The 19,468-nt window shown below is 32.4% G+C and overlaps 1 protein-coding gene across 3 annotated transcripts in view; it reads left to right on the forward strand.

The window, feature by feature from the left end:
• The first annotated feature begins 540 nt into the window (after positions 1–540).
• Positions 541–19,468, forward strand: part of Sarm (sterile alpha and armadillo motif) — a 66,269-nt gene continuing 47,341 nt past the window's right edge. For 2 of the 3 annotated variants that reach the window (XM_085204282.1, XM_085204283.1), the window contains exon 1: positions 5,223–5,717. In XM_085204282.1, the coding sequence (XP_085060408.1) occupies positions 5,364–5,717 (354 nt within the window). In that variant the 5' untranslated portion in view covers positions 5,223–5,363. Of the gene's footprint in view, positions 1,085–1,429; positions 1,642–5,222; positions 5,718–19,468 lie in introns of those variants that run through there. The other variant, XM_085204281.1, reaches the window with a different exon arrangement.

Here is a 19,468-nt window from a genome sequence, read left to right on the forward strand (position 1 = left end):
TTTGCAGTCAAGTTACAGTAGTATCTTTAAAGGTGAAGCTCGTTAATGAGCTACGACGGCGAAAACTTCCAAAAAGAGAAAGTTTTCCACCTCCAGAGCTTTATCCATTCGTCTTCTCTACGCGTAACGTAAGCTCATTTTCATTGAACAACTTAACCACAACCGCACGTGTTATTGTAACTTTGTGAAATATCTACTAAATTCTCGATTCGTGTTCCTTAAATTTTTCATTAATCAAGCCATATAATATAATTAAATGAAAACGTGAGCAAGTTATTACTATACGAATTATAAAAAACATGAGCGTGGGTTTAAAATCTAATGACTTAATCAAATTTCAATGTGAAGCAACAACCAAGCAGTATTAGTAAGTCGGTCGTGCTCGCTAGTGCTTATCATATTATATATCACCTGACTGCGCCCGTCCTTGCTATTTGATATGGTAATTCAATAATCAAGAAGTGTGCCCGCCAGCTTCAACAAATTACAAATGAAAGATTGCCAGCTCCAGTTGTTCCAAGCTCCCGAAGAGTTAACCACGTCTCACGTGTTGTAATGCGTCGGAAGGAGCAGTCCTTACCACCTTTAAGTTCCTTACCACCTCAAAGTGGTAGAGGCAGAAGCTTGATTGCAACTAGAACGAGTCAACAGCAACGCAGAATGCATGGCATAAAGAGCCAACTTCCGAGAAGCTATTCTTCACCAGGTTGTCAAAATGATGATAACTCCCAAGAAGAGGCCAAGGGCTATGTGATGCGGAGTTTTTCTTCACCCGAACCCAAACAGAACAGCACCAGGAAGAACTCAGAAATGTTTTATCGACCAGAATCGCATGGATCAAAAAGTGAATTGGATTCAGATTTGGAGAATTTTGAACAGCTTGAAGAAAGTTTATTGGACATCGATGCAGATAACGAAGACATTTATGGGCAATACCCCAGAAGTCCAGAGGGAGAAAAACCTAAACGAGTGATAACTAGTCTAATACCTGGTAGTGGCCTACAAAGAATCACAATACGTCCGATATTATCTAACTTTGGTCTTAATAAGAAAAAAGTACAAAATGAAAAAGCCGAAAATAAAAGTGAGTATATTCATTAATTATATTGGGAAATTATTACACAGAATACGGTTAACATAAGTTTCCAATGTTAAAACCAGTACAGCGAGCCAGTAAAAAGTACTCTCATGTTATATAATAATATATGAGTAAAGACGTACAACATGTGTAAATTTAAAATATTTAACAATATTTTTATTTAAATGATTTCTTATAAAATTTAAATATAAATATAATTTCAACTTACAACAGAGCTAGTCCGAGATAGCCCGTGTTTGGACTATGTGTACTAATATAATACCACTTAAAGTTGCTTAAGAAATGAAGCTAGAAGCTCAAAAAAAATCAATAGTAATATGAATATTGCAGAAATATCACGACTCAATTTTCGCCCGTTAATCGTGAAAATGCCAAGCCCGAAATCATTTCAATCTGACCCCGAGCACTCTATCGGCATCGAGGAGTTGCAGACGTCGCCGCATCTAGAACTGGAAGGATCGGAGCTAGACAAGGAGTTCGATATAGCAGAGGACCATTTGAAGAAAGAAATCGCTATGGCAGCTGCTGAAAGCGATAGTGAGGTTGGTAGTATTTTAATTTACCGCAGTCTATACGTGATATAATTAACTACATGCTAGATTCGAATTTAATTATTTTAAATAATAATCTTTATAATGAAAACAAATATTTTACAAATATTACAAATATATAGTTATTAATATTATTTTTATACATATGTTGTTACGTTGCAAAGCACCTTTAGTCTTTGAAACAAACGTAGTTTTACATAAGAAATATTAAGTTCACCTATAAGAAGCATTTTCACATTCTATAAAGAATTTTTTTTATGAAAATAAAAAGATATGATACTGAAAATCAGATGCGTTCGCTCGAAACGTAGCACTCACTGAGGTTACGGAGAAATCAAGGCATAATTAGTGAGGTCAAGACGCCTACTCGCACGAGATCGTGCTTCAAATCTTTGACTTCAGTGTTATTTGTCATAATTTAGTTGGCACTATAAAATAGCTGTCAGACAGACCCAAATGATACGATCTTGGTCAGTCAGTCAGACTGTGTAAAGTTACCGAAAGATAAAAGGAAACTGTTAATTTACTTATATTTCTGTCTCATTCTCCATTTGCCTTTTAGTGCTAGCACGTCGACATAGTCGTTTTAAATAAATATTAATACTATTTCGAAAAATAACAAATGTTTTGCTTTGTATTTAAGGGTTTTCCATTATTATCTAATGTCGATGGAAGGTTGAAAGCCTGCCGTGTCTTAAAAATCAATACTCTTTCTATACAACGTGGAATCTTTTATTACAAATAACTGAATAAACCAAATAATATTAAAATAAATGACCTTTGACAGACCAGACTTGTTATTTAACTGTAACTGCTTAAACAAAAATCGTATATTTATTCTGCCTCCGTCCAAGTCAGAAATAAAATAAATATGATTAACCGCTATGTAGACAAATATTAATATTTAATACATTTTTATTTGTATACTTATTAATTGTTTGATCACTATAAGACGTGCTCTACCTTAATAGCAATTGAATGGACTTGTGTGCATATTACTAAAACCCAACATAACCAGCAAAATAAATAATTAAAAATACAAATACAAAATTGTTCTCAATTTTATAGGTTTTACCTAATAATACTGCTTTGGGAAGACCTAAATAAAATAATAAGGGCCTGCTTATATTTATTTATGAGATATTGTAACTAAAATTACAAACATTAAAACGAATTAAAACAATAAAAGTGACAATATTTTATTCACAAAGTTTCTTACATCACCATTTTTAAATATAAAGTAATCAAATATACATAAACGACCAATACTCGTATGCAATCTAACATTTACGCTTGCGCCGGCGCTATGTTTATGGCGTCCATTTAATATAAGATTAATAGTGATACTTACACACCGTTATCAAATAAAAAAGAAAATTAATTTGATAAGATAACCTAAAATCATGGAAATCATTTTCAAGCCATTTGGAATATTCAGATTTTGTTTTAGTAGTGCTATATTTAGAAACATTACTGATTTTAACCAATTAGATTATAAAATACTTATACTTATCTGTTTTTAAAACTTATATAAATTATGTTTGTAATATCAAATAGGTAATTTGAAAAATACATGATAATATAATTAATAATTTGCGTCGGTGTGAAAGGCGGCGTGAAAGCACGTTAAAACATGGCCTGGTTTCCGTGCCATCAAAACTTGCGACACCACTACCGAAATAACCAGAGATCGCATATCTTACCCGCGGATATTTTAAGAATTACAAAATCTTTGTATTGTAACGCTTTTATTCTTTTTTTATTTTTTATTCTGTGGTATGTAGGTATTTAAAAGATCTTGTTAGACCTATAAAGCTAAATTATACTGACTTTAATTTACTGAATTTAATTTACTAAATTATACTGACTAGCTACCGCTTTGCCCGTCTGGTCAACAAACAACATGTCATAATATAATTGCTCGAGGTAACTCTGATGGATTTATTTTACGTTACAGTAACGATTAAAAACTAGGCAGAGGGAACCTAGTGTTTAGATATTCCGTTCCCCATTTTCCATTTAATTCTGGAGGCATGGTCTGTTGAGTGGCGGAACTCAACGCCGCACTTTTGCCTCTACACTAAGGCGAAGAAATGAAAATATATATTTTTAATTATTGTATTCCATTTCCTTGAGTGGAGACCGAATCCAAAACCAGTGGCTTTTACAGTCACACACGTGCGCCCCTGTGCCACGAATGGTTTCAATATTACGTAAATTGTTTACACCATATTATTTTTAATTTTCTCTCTGCTCTACATATTATTTTAAAAAAATAATGAACACGGTGAACACTTAGTAAAAGATTGGTCTGTCGTCCTTTTCCTTGCAAAAACAGATATTGCAGTTATTCGGCATAACCTAAGGATGCCCTATGAATGGAAATGTTTACAATATAATATTACCTCGAGTCGAACATACACTTCAACTGTACCATAATCGCAATGATATTTAAATAAATTTGCATTATATATCTAAAATTAAATATATCGTTTATTATTATTACCTGTATATATATTTTCTTCGAATTTAACGTGAGAAAGCTCTTTAGGCGCTACCGTTAGGAAGAAAGGAAACAAATCGGACCATAGACCAAAAATGTATTAAATAGGACACCACATTTATAATCACTAATATGCATGACAAGCATAGCAATTACAATATTATATGACATAGTATAACTATATACAGAGATGTTTATTTTATTACTCAGAAAATATTAGATAAAACCTAGATGAGATGATCCTAGTGATCTTTTTATCTATGTCACAGAGTAAAATAGATATGATAAGAAAAAAAGTAATTATATAATATTCATTATAAATTTTAAAAAGCACATAATTGAATTGGGAATATCAGACTAAATTACATATATATTATTTGATATTCTCAACATATTACAGTTTTCGTATTGTTTATCGTAAGCGTAATTAACTCAGCGTATTAAAATTACAACTCGTTCCGTACGTCGCCGTCGCCACGTGCTCTCGCCACTCGGCAGTGCGCCCGCGCCGTCCGCGCCGCCCGCCTCCGAGCGCCCGATAACGCGTAGAGCACGACCGCGGTCGCTTTAAACAAAACATTGTTTACTGTTTGCTATGTTGTATCAACATTATTATTAGATTTACTCTTGCGCAATAACTAATAATATGATCATAAATAAAAGTAATTAGTGCCACTTTTTTTCTAAAATCGCGTGACGTTTCTCGTTCGTGGATAACGTTTGAGTTTTTCAACCATTCTACTCTGTGTCGGGCGATTTAATTAAATGCATAACAACGGTATATAGCGTGTCGCCATTGGTTACTTCGCGGTTCCCGTGGCAGCTGAACGTAAACATTGCGTGATCGATAGCGGTGTCGGGTCGGGGCTGGCTGTCAGGCGGCGGCGGTGCTGAGGTCTCGCCGTGCTGAGGAGGAGCCGAGCGCCTTGACCTTGAGGTGCGGGGGAGGAGGCGTGATGACGCCAGCGCGGCCGGCGGCTTGCGTTTTGGCTTTCGGGTGCGATCCTTCGCGGACGGCATCCGCGTAATCGGCGGTCAGCGTGATTCCAAAGTTTGCGTCAAAAATACCGGGGCGGGTGGCGGTGGGCGCACGCCAGGGACTCGCGGCGCGCTCATTCCGCGAGCCGGCGCCGACGCCGACGCGCCTCGAACGACCGACCGACCGACCGCCTCCTGCAGCTGAGCCACCACGACATGCTCGCTCGCCGACATGGGCAACGTGCAGTGCTGCGCTAGCGACCGCTTCCACGAGGGCAAGCCGCCTAAGAAACCGAAAAGCAAGAAAAAGAACAAGAAGAAACAAAAGGGTAACAGTGAAAAGACTAACGGGGTTGGGGGAAATACAGTAGACAGTGCACAAAAGGTGATCAAAGTGGCTGAGGACTGTTCAGAGCGGACAGCGCCGCAAGAAGCGCAGGCGCAAACTGCTCCTCCTCCTGACGATCCTGTTAAGAAATCTCAGGATTCATTGAACATGACACAGCCCACAGAGTCCAGCTCAGTTAAAAGTGATTCACCTCGGAATGAGACTACAGCTGCTGCGCGGGAACGCTTCTTTGGCCAGGTAGGATTCTTCTCTTTTTGAGTATGATCTGCTATAAACACGACCTGTAGGTATCATGGTGTCACATAATTATAACTTTTTTCTGCGAAACTATTGATCCTTTATGGTAATCATCCATTGTACAGCTCAGATAAATATGGTGTTTTTAATGAAAGAAAAATATAATATATTTTACATTTCTTTACAAAGGGTACTAATACTAAACATTTACATAAATGTTGTTTAAAAAACAGAATAATTTTACTACCTAAGAAATTCTGCATTTGCTATCAAATAATTATACTGATAAAACCCATATTAGGTATGTATTTAAATGTAAATTAAAATACCGCGGTCGTATAGTCTCTGTCAAATAGCACCAATACAGGAGTGAAAGCCATTTCGACTCCAAATATTGATTAAACAACAGTTATCTGGTACCACAAGATGTACCTAATTCCAATGGTCTGTTATCTTACGTTTGTAATATGGCATAAACTATTGAACGACTGGTTTTCCGTGATGATCTAACGTGCATTGATTAACTGTCAAGGATACTAGTTAATGTGACCTCTTCTAAAAATTAAACGATTTAAGCTGTTGTAAAACAACATTTTTTCATATGGCCCAGTCTGTTGAAAATTTATACTAAAATGGCAGATTTTTTTTATCAGCTTCACGCTGCATCTCACATATAGCAAGGTAGGCAGAGGGAACCTAGTGTTAAGAAACTCAAATTTTCGAGGCTTTGCGTGTTGAGTAGCGGGACCCTCAGATCCCTCTGAATCGTACCCACCAAAACGGCCCCTAAGACATTTAACCTTTAAGTATGGACGTCGGGTCTCACAGACCCATCTAGGTCTACGAATTCTACAAATCGGCCACTTCTCGGTGACCTCCGCCACTGAGTCGCTCAGTACCTTTCGTATTAATGACAAAATGAATGTAGATAGCAGTGGTTGTGTCTCTGGGTTCAAAACACGTGAGTATTTAACTTTCTAAACGGGACCTGGGTCTGTCAGACCCGACGTCCATGTTTGCCATACAATGATGATTCCAAAACACCATATATTTTTATAATATTACAAAATATACTTTAATATTTTAATTGTATTATTTGTATTCAAATGTTTTTATTGTTATATATCATATATTATTTTGCTTTATTTGTTATATATTTTAGTAATATAAATATTATTTACCTAAAAAAGATTCATTTTTTTTAGTTTTTGTGATAAAATGGAAAAAAATGATTGACCAAGCACGTCAGGGACAAATATATCGGTACTTTATAATCAACATCAAACAAAATAATTGGACGACGACATTTTATAAAGAAAAAGCAGTTTATCAAATAAAAAGACGCGTTTCGTATACTAAACTAATCTAAGAATTGAGAATGACTTTGACTCGCGTTTCGCGATCTGATCTATCATTTATCGAACATGAAGCTAAAAAAATAGTTTTGGGTTCTTGAAAAACATGTATATTTTGCCCCCAAAAGATATATAGAAAGACAACACATTCTTTTGTTGACTGCAATCGTCCTGTTAGCCAACAATGTTGAAAGCCATTGCGTATCGATGTTCAATTGTACCTTATCTTGAGGTGTTGTCAAAATTTTTATTTTATAACATAAGATGTAATTTCTTTATTTTTTTTAATTGTTAGACTTTATATTTTATTAAAAAAATATTTATTTTATTATCTGTCTTTTTTTTATAGTATTATTTTCTTAAGAGTCATCCGATGTGGCCAAAGACTGAAATTGTGACTTTACGTTACTTAAATCGTTGTGATGCGTAAAGTTTAATAAAAAGCGATTTTATTTATATTGATTTTGTTTGATTTGAGGCTATTCATGTAAACTAAAACATAAAATTGTCTTCTTCCTTTAAAAAACAGACGGAATATGACCAATAAACACACTGGTCTGACAGACCCGACGTCCATATGTGTGTTATAAAAAATCACGTCCATAGTTAAAGGTTAAGGATAAATGTAGATTTTCATAAAAAATGTCTCATTCTATTGTTTTTTAGCGATTCAAAGTTAAAAGGCACGCTGCATTTATCAATATGCAAATCTCTGGAATACATCAAGTTCGAATGTTTAGGAGACCTTGACTTTTGAGTGATATATTTACAAAGTGCGAATTGAATTTACTGATTCATATTGTTTCGTTTTAGAATGTTTATTTAATTCGTCTAATGTATTAATTAACAAGTTTAGTAAATAAGACGTTGGTACGGTAGTATGTAGGTATATTACTTATCGAAATAAAAAAATATTCATATATATCATATATATTATTTTATTAATTATACATATGTACTATACTCGTAGCTTCATCATTGGCAGTAGCAGTTATTATATATTTAACCTGATAATGATCAGAAAATTATTATTCATATTTTAGATTAATATATTTGCTATAATAGAGCTGAAGATGAAGTAAAACAAAGCATTTTTATTTCCTTTTTTTTTTCTAATTCGTTTTGGATGTGTTTTCGTGTTACTCTTTTAGCGAAAAAAAATACAAAAATCAGATGAAGAAATCAAGAATACCAGAATCAGATTCTCAAGAAATTACGATTACACACAAATTTTCCAAGTATCAACCCACACATTACTGTTTTTCCGACGAAAATTACTACGAGATAATATAAATAAATCGAGATTGTCGATATATTTGGACCAATGCTTGGTGGGATCTTTGACATTGTAAAAGAGAAGTCATGGATAGGTGTTACTCACTCGTTGAGTCAGCGTAAAGTGACCGGCTTCCGATTATATCGTATTTTGGAGCAGATCCAGCGTATTCCTGAAATAAACGCAGTTCCCAACTTGTGGCAGTTTTGATACGAGTGCGTGCTCTGAATACGTAGGATTCGTTTTGTCGTCCCATTGACACCGATGTCGTATCGACTGTTTTGAATCTTTATTTGTTATTATTTCTGTTTGTAAATATATATATTTACATATAATTATGTTTTTTTACTATATTTTAAACAAAGTAAAAGTAGTTATAGTCGAGGTGGTGGTATACAAAATGCTTTCCTTATCCGAGCTGAACATAACCATATCTTGTGTGACTTTTCCTCGCCTTCGTTGTTCATTTCCATTTTACCTGTCTCGGCTTTATTATATCCATATAAAAAGTCCAACCATTTTCTTTACCAACGTGGTAAAGAAAATCCAAGTAACTAATAAATGAAATATATGACTTCATTGTGTTTTACGTGTGATTTAATCTCTGTGTGAAACAAATCTATGTGAAATGTTTCTAATCTAATTTTTCCTATTAACATAACCTTCCTTATGTAATACGTTTTTTACGGAAATATTTATTTCACGTAACATAAGTGTTATTTATTCTTTTAACTTCTCTCATGGCTTGCTGATTCTGAGGAAATCCAGAATAAAATCCCGGTTCTGAAAATTAAGCAACACAAACAGAAAGACAGACAGACAAAACTTTTAAAATTGTTTAATAACTATTAATAAGCATTTGAAAAAATACGGTTGTTTTGAAATCGTAGGCAGACATTTTAATTTTATACATATGTAAGGATTATAGGTTGGTTGCTCATCAGATATAGGTACCATTTTTATTTTATATGTTAAGAAATACTCATCTCTTAACAACACATGTAGTTAGTTTTAATACTTCTTATAGTTCAGCCGGACTGCTGTTTGTTCATCAGAAGATCCAGATCTTCAATTTTTATATATATTTTTAAATGCTATATTTAATGAAATTATTAATTAGAAATTATAATTGCATAAATTACCTCTATACAAATTACTTTTAGGCCACGCTTATTACATTTATTACATGAGTTTCCTCATTTACTTGTTATGCCTTTAATAGTGTTATGCTTTAATATAATAATAATGTTATTTAATATTTTCGACATTACGTAGATACATCTACCTGAAGGTTAACAAAGGGCAAAAAATTTAAAGTGTCATTTGGAGCGAGTCGTGTGAAAGTGGGGAACGGAGTGTTATAACACTAGGTTCCCTCTGCCTATCCTGCTGTGTGCGGGATAAAGCGTGAAACTGATTGTAATTTTCCTACATGTATACACGTATATCTCTCATTTTTATTATTTAGAAATCCATGACTTCTAATCTTCACAGATCCAATCTTATGTAAAACGGTACTAAGAAGTCTCTCAGTTACCGAGGATGCAGTGCTAAGTGACAAAATACACACAATAAGCATAGCCATAACGTGCGAAGCCTTACGTTTGTTTACTTTACACTTTGAAGTGGTCACTTGAATTTATGGATCTCTAGTTGTTTATTTGTGTTTTATATAGTTGAAATAAAAAAATCAAAAGTTATGTCATATAATTGTAGAATAGATAAATATTATTTTGTCGTGCCATATTGGTGGTAAAATTCCTCGTCGCCTAATTATTGATTAGAATACAAAATTTGTTAAAAATAAAAGGCGAATTGTTAAATAAATTAAATATATTTTAATTATAGTGATAGTTCTTGTATCATTTAGCATAAATCAAGTAGTTTTTCCATTTTACTTTAAAAGCTAGTATAACAAAAAAATACACCGGTCAAAGGTAGAACTGCAAGCATTTAATTTTTAAATTGACGAGCATATAATAAAATAAAAAATAAAATATTATTTTCAGTAATCGTATGTTTTTTTTTAAATATGTTTAAATATTAGGCATAGTAAAGTAATATACTAGAAAAATCGTTTTCATATGAGATAATAGTTTTAGATATGAAAATTGTCATGATTTAACCGGAATGGCCAATATAAATTATATGACTCATCTCACCACTAGATATATAATTTAATTTGCCATTTACATATTCAAATATATGTAATGCACATCATTAAGTATGAATCATTGATATAATTAAAATGGAAAATGTCTAATGGTTTCGTAGATAACCTTACCTTAGTTCACAAGTAAAAGGTTTTATATATCACTAAGAATATTCTAGATTTAAATTTATCCATATTTCGGATTCTTTTTTTTCTTTTTAAACTTTTTATTGTAACCTTAATTATAGAACATGATTATGGAAAAGAAATATCAGGGGAAATATGTATACAAATTTAATAACAAAAAATTGCGAAAGATATTCTCCGTCTCTGTTAACTCACAGTTTCTATAATTATTTATCTATCTTTTCTAGAAAATATAGATAAATCAGCGGAAATAATTAAAATAGTACCTCCTAGAAATCACACAAATACAAATAGTCACATTGTCGTGTCGACCTAGAAGACGTAGCGCCGGGTCAATGGCGCGTGACGTCATATTACAATAAATATTCTACTGACGATACACTCCAAGTATGTAACCGCACCCAAATCAAAACATTTCAAGAATCCACTCCAATCCACGATTTGTAGTTTTTTTATCTGTTAATTTAAATATAATTGATGTAATAAATTACCAATTAAATATCATGAGGTCTGTAGTGGCGCATTCGCACAAAGTTTGTCTGTAGACGCGACTGGTTGTGGGTTCAATCCCCATTCGAGGAAATTATATATAATATTTATTTAAATGTATATTTTCATTTCTTCGCCCTGGTGTTGAGGGAAAGCGCGGCATTGAGGTCCACCACTCAAGGTGGAATGCCTCCTGAATTCAGCGGCAAGTGGGGAACGGAGTGTCTTAACACTAGGTTCCCTCTGCTTATCCTGCTGTGTGCGGGATACAGCGTGAAGCTGAAGCAATAAATATTTTTTTTGCAAATTTTGTCAGACGCCAGTCTCTTATACACACTCTATTGTCACATACCTACTATATGCATAATTTTGTCATTATGTTCTTTTGACACAGTATTTAAAATTTTACGGTCGCTGTTTAAAATAATAGTATTGCTTAAGAATAATATATCTAGATAAAAATATTTAGCACTAATATGTTAATTATAGAGCTCGGCATACATAATTTTCATCGAATATGGACTACCTCATTTATAGATTTTGCATTTTTTGAATGTATATTTTTTATAAATTAATATATTTTTTTAATGAATCTAATATTTATAACTTATTACTAATATAATTATTGATGTATATATTTGTCTATTATACAGAAATAACATAATTAGGTACACTAAGACTAGCTAAACATTTTTATTTTCAATTCGGTTGAGGCAGTCTGGTTTATAAATTATTTTTATATGAACGCTATAATTTCCAGTCCATTCAGAGAAAACATTAAGAAACATAAATTAATATATTTTTCTAAAAATAGCTATAGTTTTTATCTCTTTACAGAAAAATACTTGAACTAAACATATAAGAATTTTAGTATGAATCATAAATGCAAAATCTACGTAAGTAGGTACATTATAACTGATAATACTGTTTTTACATCTGAGCGGAGAGTTCGATCTATTTATATGCGATGACGATCATTATTATAAATGGCGCATGCTCGAACATACAACAGTCGAGATTTACGAGAAAATATATTAAAGTTATACCACTATTGTTACCTTAGCGTTTATTGTTTATGACATAGTGTTAATTAAAAATAATGAGTTTTTTTAACTTCACGCATGGAGTTTAGTGTTAAGCCACTCCGCTACTCAAATTCCGTCGAATTCCAGAAGCATTGCGTGGTGAGTGGCGTAACTCAACGTCGCACTATAGCCACGACACCAGAGCGAAGAAATGGAAATATTCCTAGAGTGGGAATCAAACTCACAATCTGTTGCCCCTGTACCACGACTGCCTTCAAATATGAAATCAAATAATATCTTATTATTAAGTAGGAACTTTACTGGCAAATGAAAATTTATAAATTTTACATTAATACATTTTTGTTGTGTCTGTAAGGCATAAATTCCTTCCATTTTAAAATGTTTTGTATTTTGCAGTAGTATCTCTAATCTTTTGTATTCTGTAATACTAAAATATATTTAATATAATTTAAAAAATATATTTTTATAATCAATTGCTGATATCGCGGCATAAGAGTCAGATGAACGTATTCAAAATTTTAAAGGAGAGAAAAAAATACTGTGAACAATCACCACCTCAAACTATTATACGAGTACTACCTCTATTAATAAGTCGGTTAATAGAATGATATAAAATAATAAAAGGAATGTAGATACGTTCATCTGACTCTTATGCCGCGATATAGAGCTCAACATATTTTAAAACGATCAATTTTAAGAATATTTACACACATATTGGTAGGTTTCATGTAGTTTATGCATACATTTTAAAAACATTTCATTCAGTGTTGAACGTAAGTGCTCTACTTTCAGGGCAAACTGCCAAAAGTATTCACAACTTGCGAAACAAAGTCAAATTATTTGAAACTGTCTATCGAGTATGGCATCAACTGCTATAAATATCTTAAATGTGTTCACTGAATTATCCCAACTACGTAATAATATTAATTGAAACACTCCGTTCTCCATTTTTTGCGCGATTTTGGGGGCATTGCATGTTGAATGGCGGAACTAAACGCTGCGGTTTGCATCTCATACCAGAGCGAAACAATGAAAATATGAATTTAAATAAATATTTTATTTCTTCGAGTGGGGATTGAACACACTTGTGGCCCTGCAAGACGACTAGCCTCAACGACAGACGATGAAATTGAAATGAAAGACGAAAAATCTTGTTGGTACGTTATATTTAGTAGATACTAATAAAATGTTATATAATTAAAACAATTGTCAACAATATATTTTTAGATATGAAATAATAGTGATCCCAGTTTTATGTTGTATTTGTCACAGAAATAGTCCGCCCATTTAATTTATCTTAGTTAAGAAATGCCAATCTATATATTCAACTCAATTTTTACAGACAAAAAGTTATATAAGGCACAACTATTATTAGGTTACTGAGAATGTAACTGAAAAGGTCAAAACATGTTAATTACGTGATTGCCGCGAATTCCGCGTACCTACAATACATACGTAAATGTGTTTATTACATTGGAACCATATACATTACAAATGTTCGTTATATTGTAGGTATATATCGACAGAAAACTAAACTAATTTGATATTTTGAATTCCTACTGAAACAAAGAATCTTTATAGATTATTTGCTATTACGTACGAGTAACTAGGTCAGTTTGTGAAATTTTTCATAATATCATATTTTTTTCGTTATCTTTTACTGAAGCCCACCAGATACTCTATCCAGCTTTAGTTCTTCTTATGAGATCGCTTATATCATTAATCCTTGGCCACAATACAGAAATATATCTGCAGACCGCCGCGGCTGCTTTCAAGTACACCACTGAAAATTACAGATTAATACGATTTTTGTAAAATACCAGTATAATAATTATTATACTTTTAAGTCATTTATTATTATTATATAGTCAATTACAACATTTACGAAAATACGTAGGTTTTTTCGCATAAACATTTTTCTCTTCCAAAATATATTTCGTAAATGAAGTTTGGCAATAATTGTAAAAGTTAATGTTTAAATTATTATAGTTCACATGTCTCATATTAATTACCAAATGAGATTAAGATAACAACGAGATCGCTCACGTTGGAATTTATTGTTAAATGCACCTCATAAAACAATATACCGTTGTGGCGCAGGGGCACAAGGGTGCGACTGTCAACGCGATCATTATGGGTTCGATTTCTACTCGGGAGAATTAAATATTTAAAATTTTCATTTCCTGGCTCTGGTACATAGGCAATTGATTAGCGCCACTCAACATGCAATGCCTTAGGAATTTAACGAAATGTGAGGAACGAAGGTTCCCTTTGCCTCCCGTTATATGCGAGTTACAGCGTGAACTAAAAACATTATGACCTTCTAGACCGAAAATAAGATTTTAAATCAAAATATTATTTGTTTTGTACATTATCGCTGACTTCTTATTTACCTCTACTTTATTTGAATACCGCTAACATTAAGGAAAAGTAGTATATATACCTATATATATAACGAGTATATACTGATAGTGTATTTGAGTATCAATATTACCATGAATACAGTAAATATCTAATTACTGGAGATTTGCAAACTAACATAAAATCTAATACATTATATATTAAATAGCTTCAACATACTTTGCACTAAAGTTCTCAATTTACATTGACATTTACATTGTGGATTTAAATCTCATTATTATGAACTTTGCCAGCATAAGAGAAATGCGAGACATCAGGTTGTTTCAGTAAGCAATATATCAAAATAGAAAGAATCTAGAAGTTAGAACTAAGAATCATATTTTTTTTCTACAAAAATTACAATATGTGAAGATATATTACAAGATCTCCAGTCGTGGCGCGGGGAAACGTGTGACTGTAGTTGCGACTGGTTGTGGGTTCGATTCCCAGTTGAGGATTTCCATTTCTACGCTCTGGTGTCCAGGAAAAGGGTGGCTTGAGTTCCGCCATTGAACACACAATGCCTCCTGTATTTAGCGGAAAGTAGGGAACGGAGTGTTTTTACACTTAGTTCCCTTCACCCGACCTACTGTGTGCGGGATACAAAAATCAGATTTTTTTATATTATAAGATTCAGATAAACCTTATTATATAATACGAATTTTGCACTAAATATGCACTTTCTCAATATATTACGCAAATTTCAAGAGAAAAGACCACAGTCGTAATCTCAATGTATGTGTGAAAGATCAGAGGAGCCGGTCGAGTAACATTTCGTCTCATTATAATACGCGGTTCGCCCTTAACGGCAGAGGTCAAGAGGCTGCATTCTCGAAACCGGTAGTGTCAATTTTTATGGAATGACATAAACATAGATTAAATTTACATATTACATATTATATTTAAGATATACTCACTGTTTTATGTAATTTCTTGCTTAAATTAGTAATTCTGATGATTTCCACGGTTCAGTGTGGTGGTTAGAGAAGTAGGTGATAAATAATAATCATCGCTTTAACGCTGTTACGCTGTAATCCGCATACATCAGGGTGGGCGGAGAAAACCTAGTGTTAAGACATTCCATTTCCTATTCTGCGCCGAATTCTGGAGATATTGACTGATAAGTGGCGGTACTCAACGCCGCTCTTTGCAGTAAATAATAAATGTTTGTCTCCTTTCCTCTTTACTGTGAAACTTTTTATAAATTCATCAAATCAGATTTAATAAAGACAACAAAAAAGCTCATTTATGTAAAGAAAATGTTTTCTTAAAAAAATATGTCTCCTTTACAACTGAACTTTTGCCAAATAATAATAATAATACGTAAAGAAAATGTTTATGTGAGACCAGTCTTGTAAACGCAACAGTGTGTGGATTCGATTCCTACTTGAGGAAATGAAGCATTTAATATTTTCATATCTTCACTCTGGTGTCCAGGCAAAGCCTCCAAAATTCGACGGAAAATGGGGAACGGTGACCTCTGCCTAACCTGCAGTATGCGGGATAACGCGTGAATTTAAAGAAAAAAATAAGAAAATGTTTACCACGTACTTCAATTACGCAATTGACATATCACATATTGCGTGTGGTCTTAATGATGAAGCGTCTAAATTAACACCCTCTGACATAGTGACACTTGTAACTGGCGCTCGAGGTTACTCGAGACTAAATTAATTGTAATTAAAATAGTTTAAATAGATATATATATATATATATGTATGGTAATTTGCATTTTTTGTCTTATCTATTTTAGTGTACTTCACATGTCCATATTAATTTAAGAAATTTTAATTTTAAAACACTGATTAAACATGCTGAAACGTGATGAATGCGTTGATTTAATTAAGCTTTAAAGTGTTATTTTTTTCTACCCTCCAATGACCGTAAATATGGATATCTGGTGTTACTTACAGCTTGATACCTCCAGGCGATCTTAAGGCACATAAATAATTTAGAAAGAAAATAATTTTATAAAGGGTCCGGTATTTTTCTTTTAAGGTTTGGTCAATATCACAAAAAAAACACTCCGTACTAATTCACTATGAATAATTAAGTATAATATACTTTTACCGACATTTTTCTTCTCCTGAAAATTTTAATTTAATTTAAGAAGGTAGGTATATGAACTTTCCATTGTTTATTTTATTTTTTTGCTAAAATATTTAATTATCCAGGTTCTGATAAAATTTCAATGAATCTGTATATTCAGTGTATAAGTACTGTATAAACATACGAAATGATATCGTTATATTTAATTTTTGGCGAGAAGCCACTACCTGAATTACTTTTGTTCACAAACACTATGCATTTCATCACGTATGAAAACTTTTAGAAAGGAATTAAACTAAAATAGATGACTTTTAAAATTCTACGTTTGTTATCTATTTGTTCCTGTAACTGTAACGCGAAAGTTGTGGGTTCGATCTCCATTTATTAATTTTTTCACATCTTCGCTTTGATATCAAAGCCCGGCGTTGAATTCCGCCATTCAACACGCAATGCGCCGAAAAATTTGGCAGAAAGTGGAAAACGGAGTGTTTTAACACTACATTCTCTCTGCCTCCTGATGAGCGTGGGATACAGCACGTAGCTGATTTTATTTGATTCTTTCGTCTGTTTATAGATTTGAAATCCAGACGTTCGGATTAGTAATAGACTATTACCGGCGACGTTTACTTTTTGCTAGCTTACGCATAGGTATAATTTAAAAGAACCGAGAAATACACAAGGTGAATAACCTAACCTACGTAAGATGAGAATTTTTTTATGTATAATAGATACCGTATGAATACTTTTTTTACTGAAATATTCATACTTTTCGATATATGTTTATATTACAAAAGCATTTACCTACTATTAAATTTATTAAATTACTAGCCACTTTCGCCTTCGCCCGTTTTTAGTTATTATTATATTATATCTAAATTATTATTACTTTTTTAGTAGCAAAAAAGACTTAGTGACAGGACACTTTGTTCTACAGTTACCGCTCGAATTCTAGGTATTTATTAAGTGTTAAGTCGCGTACATCAACAACAGGCTAACCCATTCGAACCCCCCAACCCTCGCTTCACAGACAGACGTTCTACAGCGCTACGAAAACAATTTAGCGGGTTTCTCAAATTTATTAATTTAACTTTTCCGTAAATTTCGTACATTACAGCACGTAATCCGGTTTCATTTTGTAATCCACCGATTAACGTGCCGAATGTCGGCGGAAACAATGAGGTCGACGCCCCTTTGACCGGTAACAAGTAGACTACTCGAGAAGCAAGTTGACACTATCATATTACTTCTTTATTTAATTTCCACGTGTCGGCCCCGCGTCCGCTATCACATGAAACGGTTGTTTACTTCTACTTCTAGTTCTAGTAATCGACGTATATTGCTGAAAATAATTATACGTTTGACGATATTCTTAATTTATATTTACAGCCAAAATATTTTAAGAATTGAGGCTGATTTAAGCTTTTTTGTTTATTTTTCTTACCAGAGCTGATTTAAATATAGTTCTTGGATTTTTAAATTAAATGAATAGATGAGATGTATTTATAAGAAATATGCTATTACATATCTAATATGTATACATTTAATAGTTTGATAGAATAAAATTTCTATAAGTTTTTGTAAATTTTTTAACAAATTGGTTCATGAGATTAAGTGAGCTAAATTGTTAAATTTAGAAAACGTTTCTAATTAATGTATTAAATAAATAAATTTTCAATAACTAAGAAAAAAGTAAACTAAAAAACAATTTTTTAGATGTAGTGGAGTTTGTGACAAAGTAGATTTGCTATAAGCATTTTTTTTTGGAAAAATAATCTTTCTTTTAAATTATACAGTTTATAACATATTTTTAAATATTTTGTATAATTTTAATGAAAAATTAAACGCCTAAAAAATATTTTCTTTTGTTGTTTAAATAAAAGTTTGCTTGCAGTTAATGTGCAGGCGTAGTATCTTTATTTTGGATTTGAAATTGGTAAGTACCTAATTTGAAATGTTTTAATAATATTTTTCTACATATTTTAATTACCTATTTATTTCAATTAATTTTAGACTTTTCTCGTGTTGTCTTATTTAACTGTTTATATAAGTGAATTTTATAACTTAAGACTAAATGAAATAAAATAATATCTATCTATAAAATAAATACATATGATTTAAATAAAATATTTACATAGCACATTTTTGTGGGTGAAATTTAAATATTTTCATAAATTCAGTTTCAGGGTCTTGATAGCGATGATAATCGACCTAACCTATTTACATAAATTTATTAAATATTTTCATATATATATATATATATATATGTATATGCATACGTAGTTAACACTATTGTTAGTTATTATTGAACGTACAGATGTTTCTTCGGTCTAGATAAACAAAGTATGTACAAATTTGGAATTCAACTGTCATACTGCCATGCCTTCGTTTTAATAGAAAAAATAAAATATAATTGAGGCCAGCCGTGGCATGACGTGCTGGTTGTGAATTCGATTCCCACTCGAGGATATTAAATGTTTAATATTTTCAACTTCGCTTTGGTGTCAAGGCAAAGTGCGGTGTTAAGTTTCGCCACTCAATACGCATTGACTCCAGAATTCGTCGGAAAATGAGAATCGTAACACTAGGTTCCTTCTGTCTATCCTGCTGTGGGCGGGATACAACGTGAAGCTAAAAAAATAAAATAATTAAATCAATTTCTATAATTTAAAAAAAACATGTAGAGTCGTCTTCCTAGTTTTTAATTATAATAAAATAAAAAAACAATGAAAATATGATTAAATTCAATATTTATCTTGTTGGAAAATATCACATTTAATACTGAATTATATATCTAACACTAAGATAAAATAATAATGTCAATACCAACTAAATTGTGT

Source organism: Heliconius melpomene, chromosome 20 (assembly GCF_056956725.1).
Source record: "Heliconius melpomene rosina isolate 202511_hmr_F chromosome 20, ASM5695672v1, whole genome shotgun sequence".
In the NCBI taxonomy this organism is placed as follows: domain Eukaryota; kingdom Metazoa; phylum Arthropoda; class Insecta; order Lepidoptera; family Nymphalidae; genus Heliconius; species Heliconius melpomene.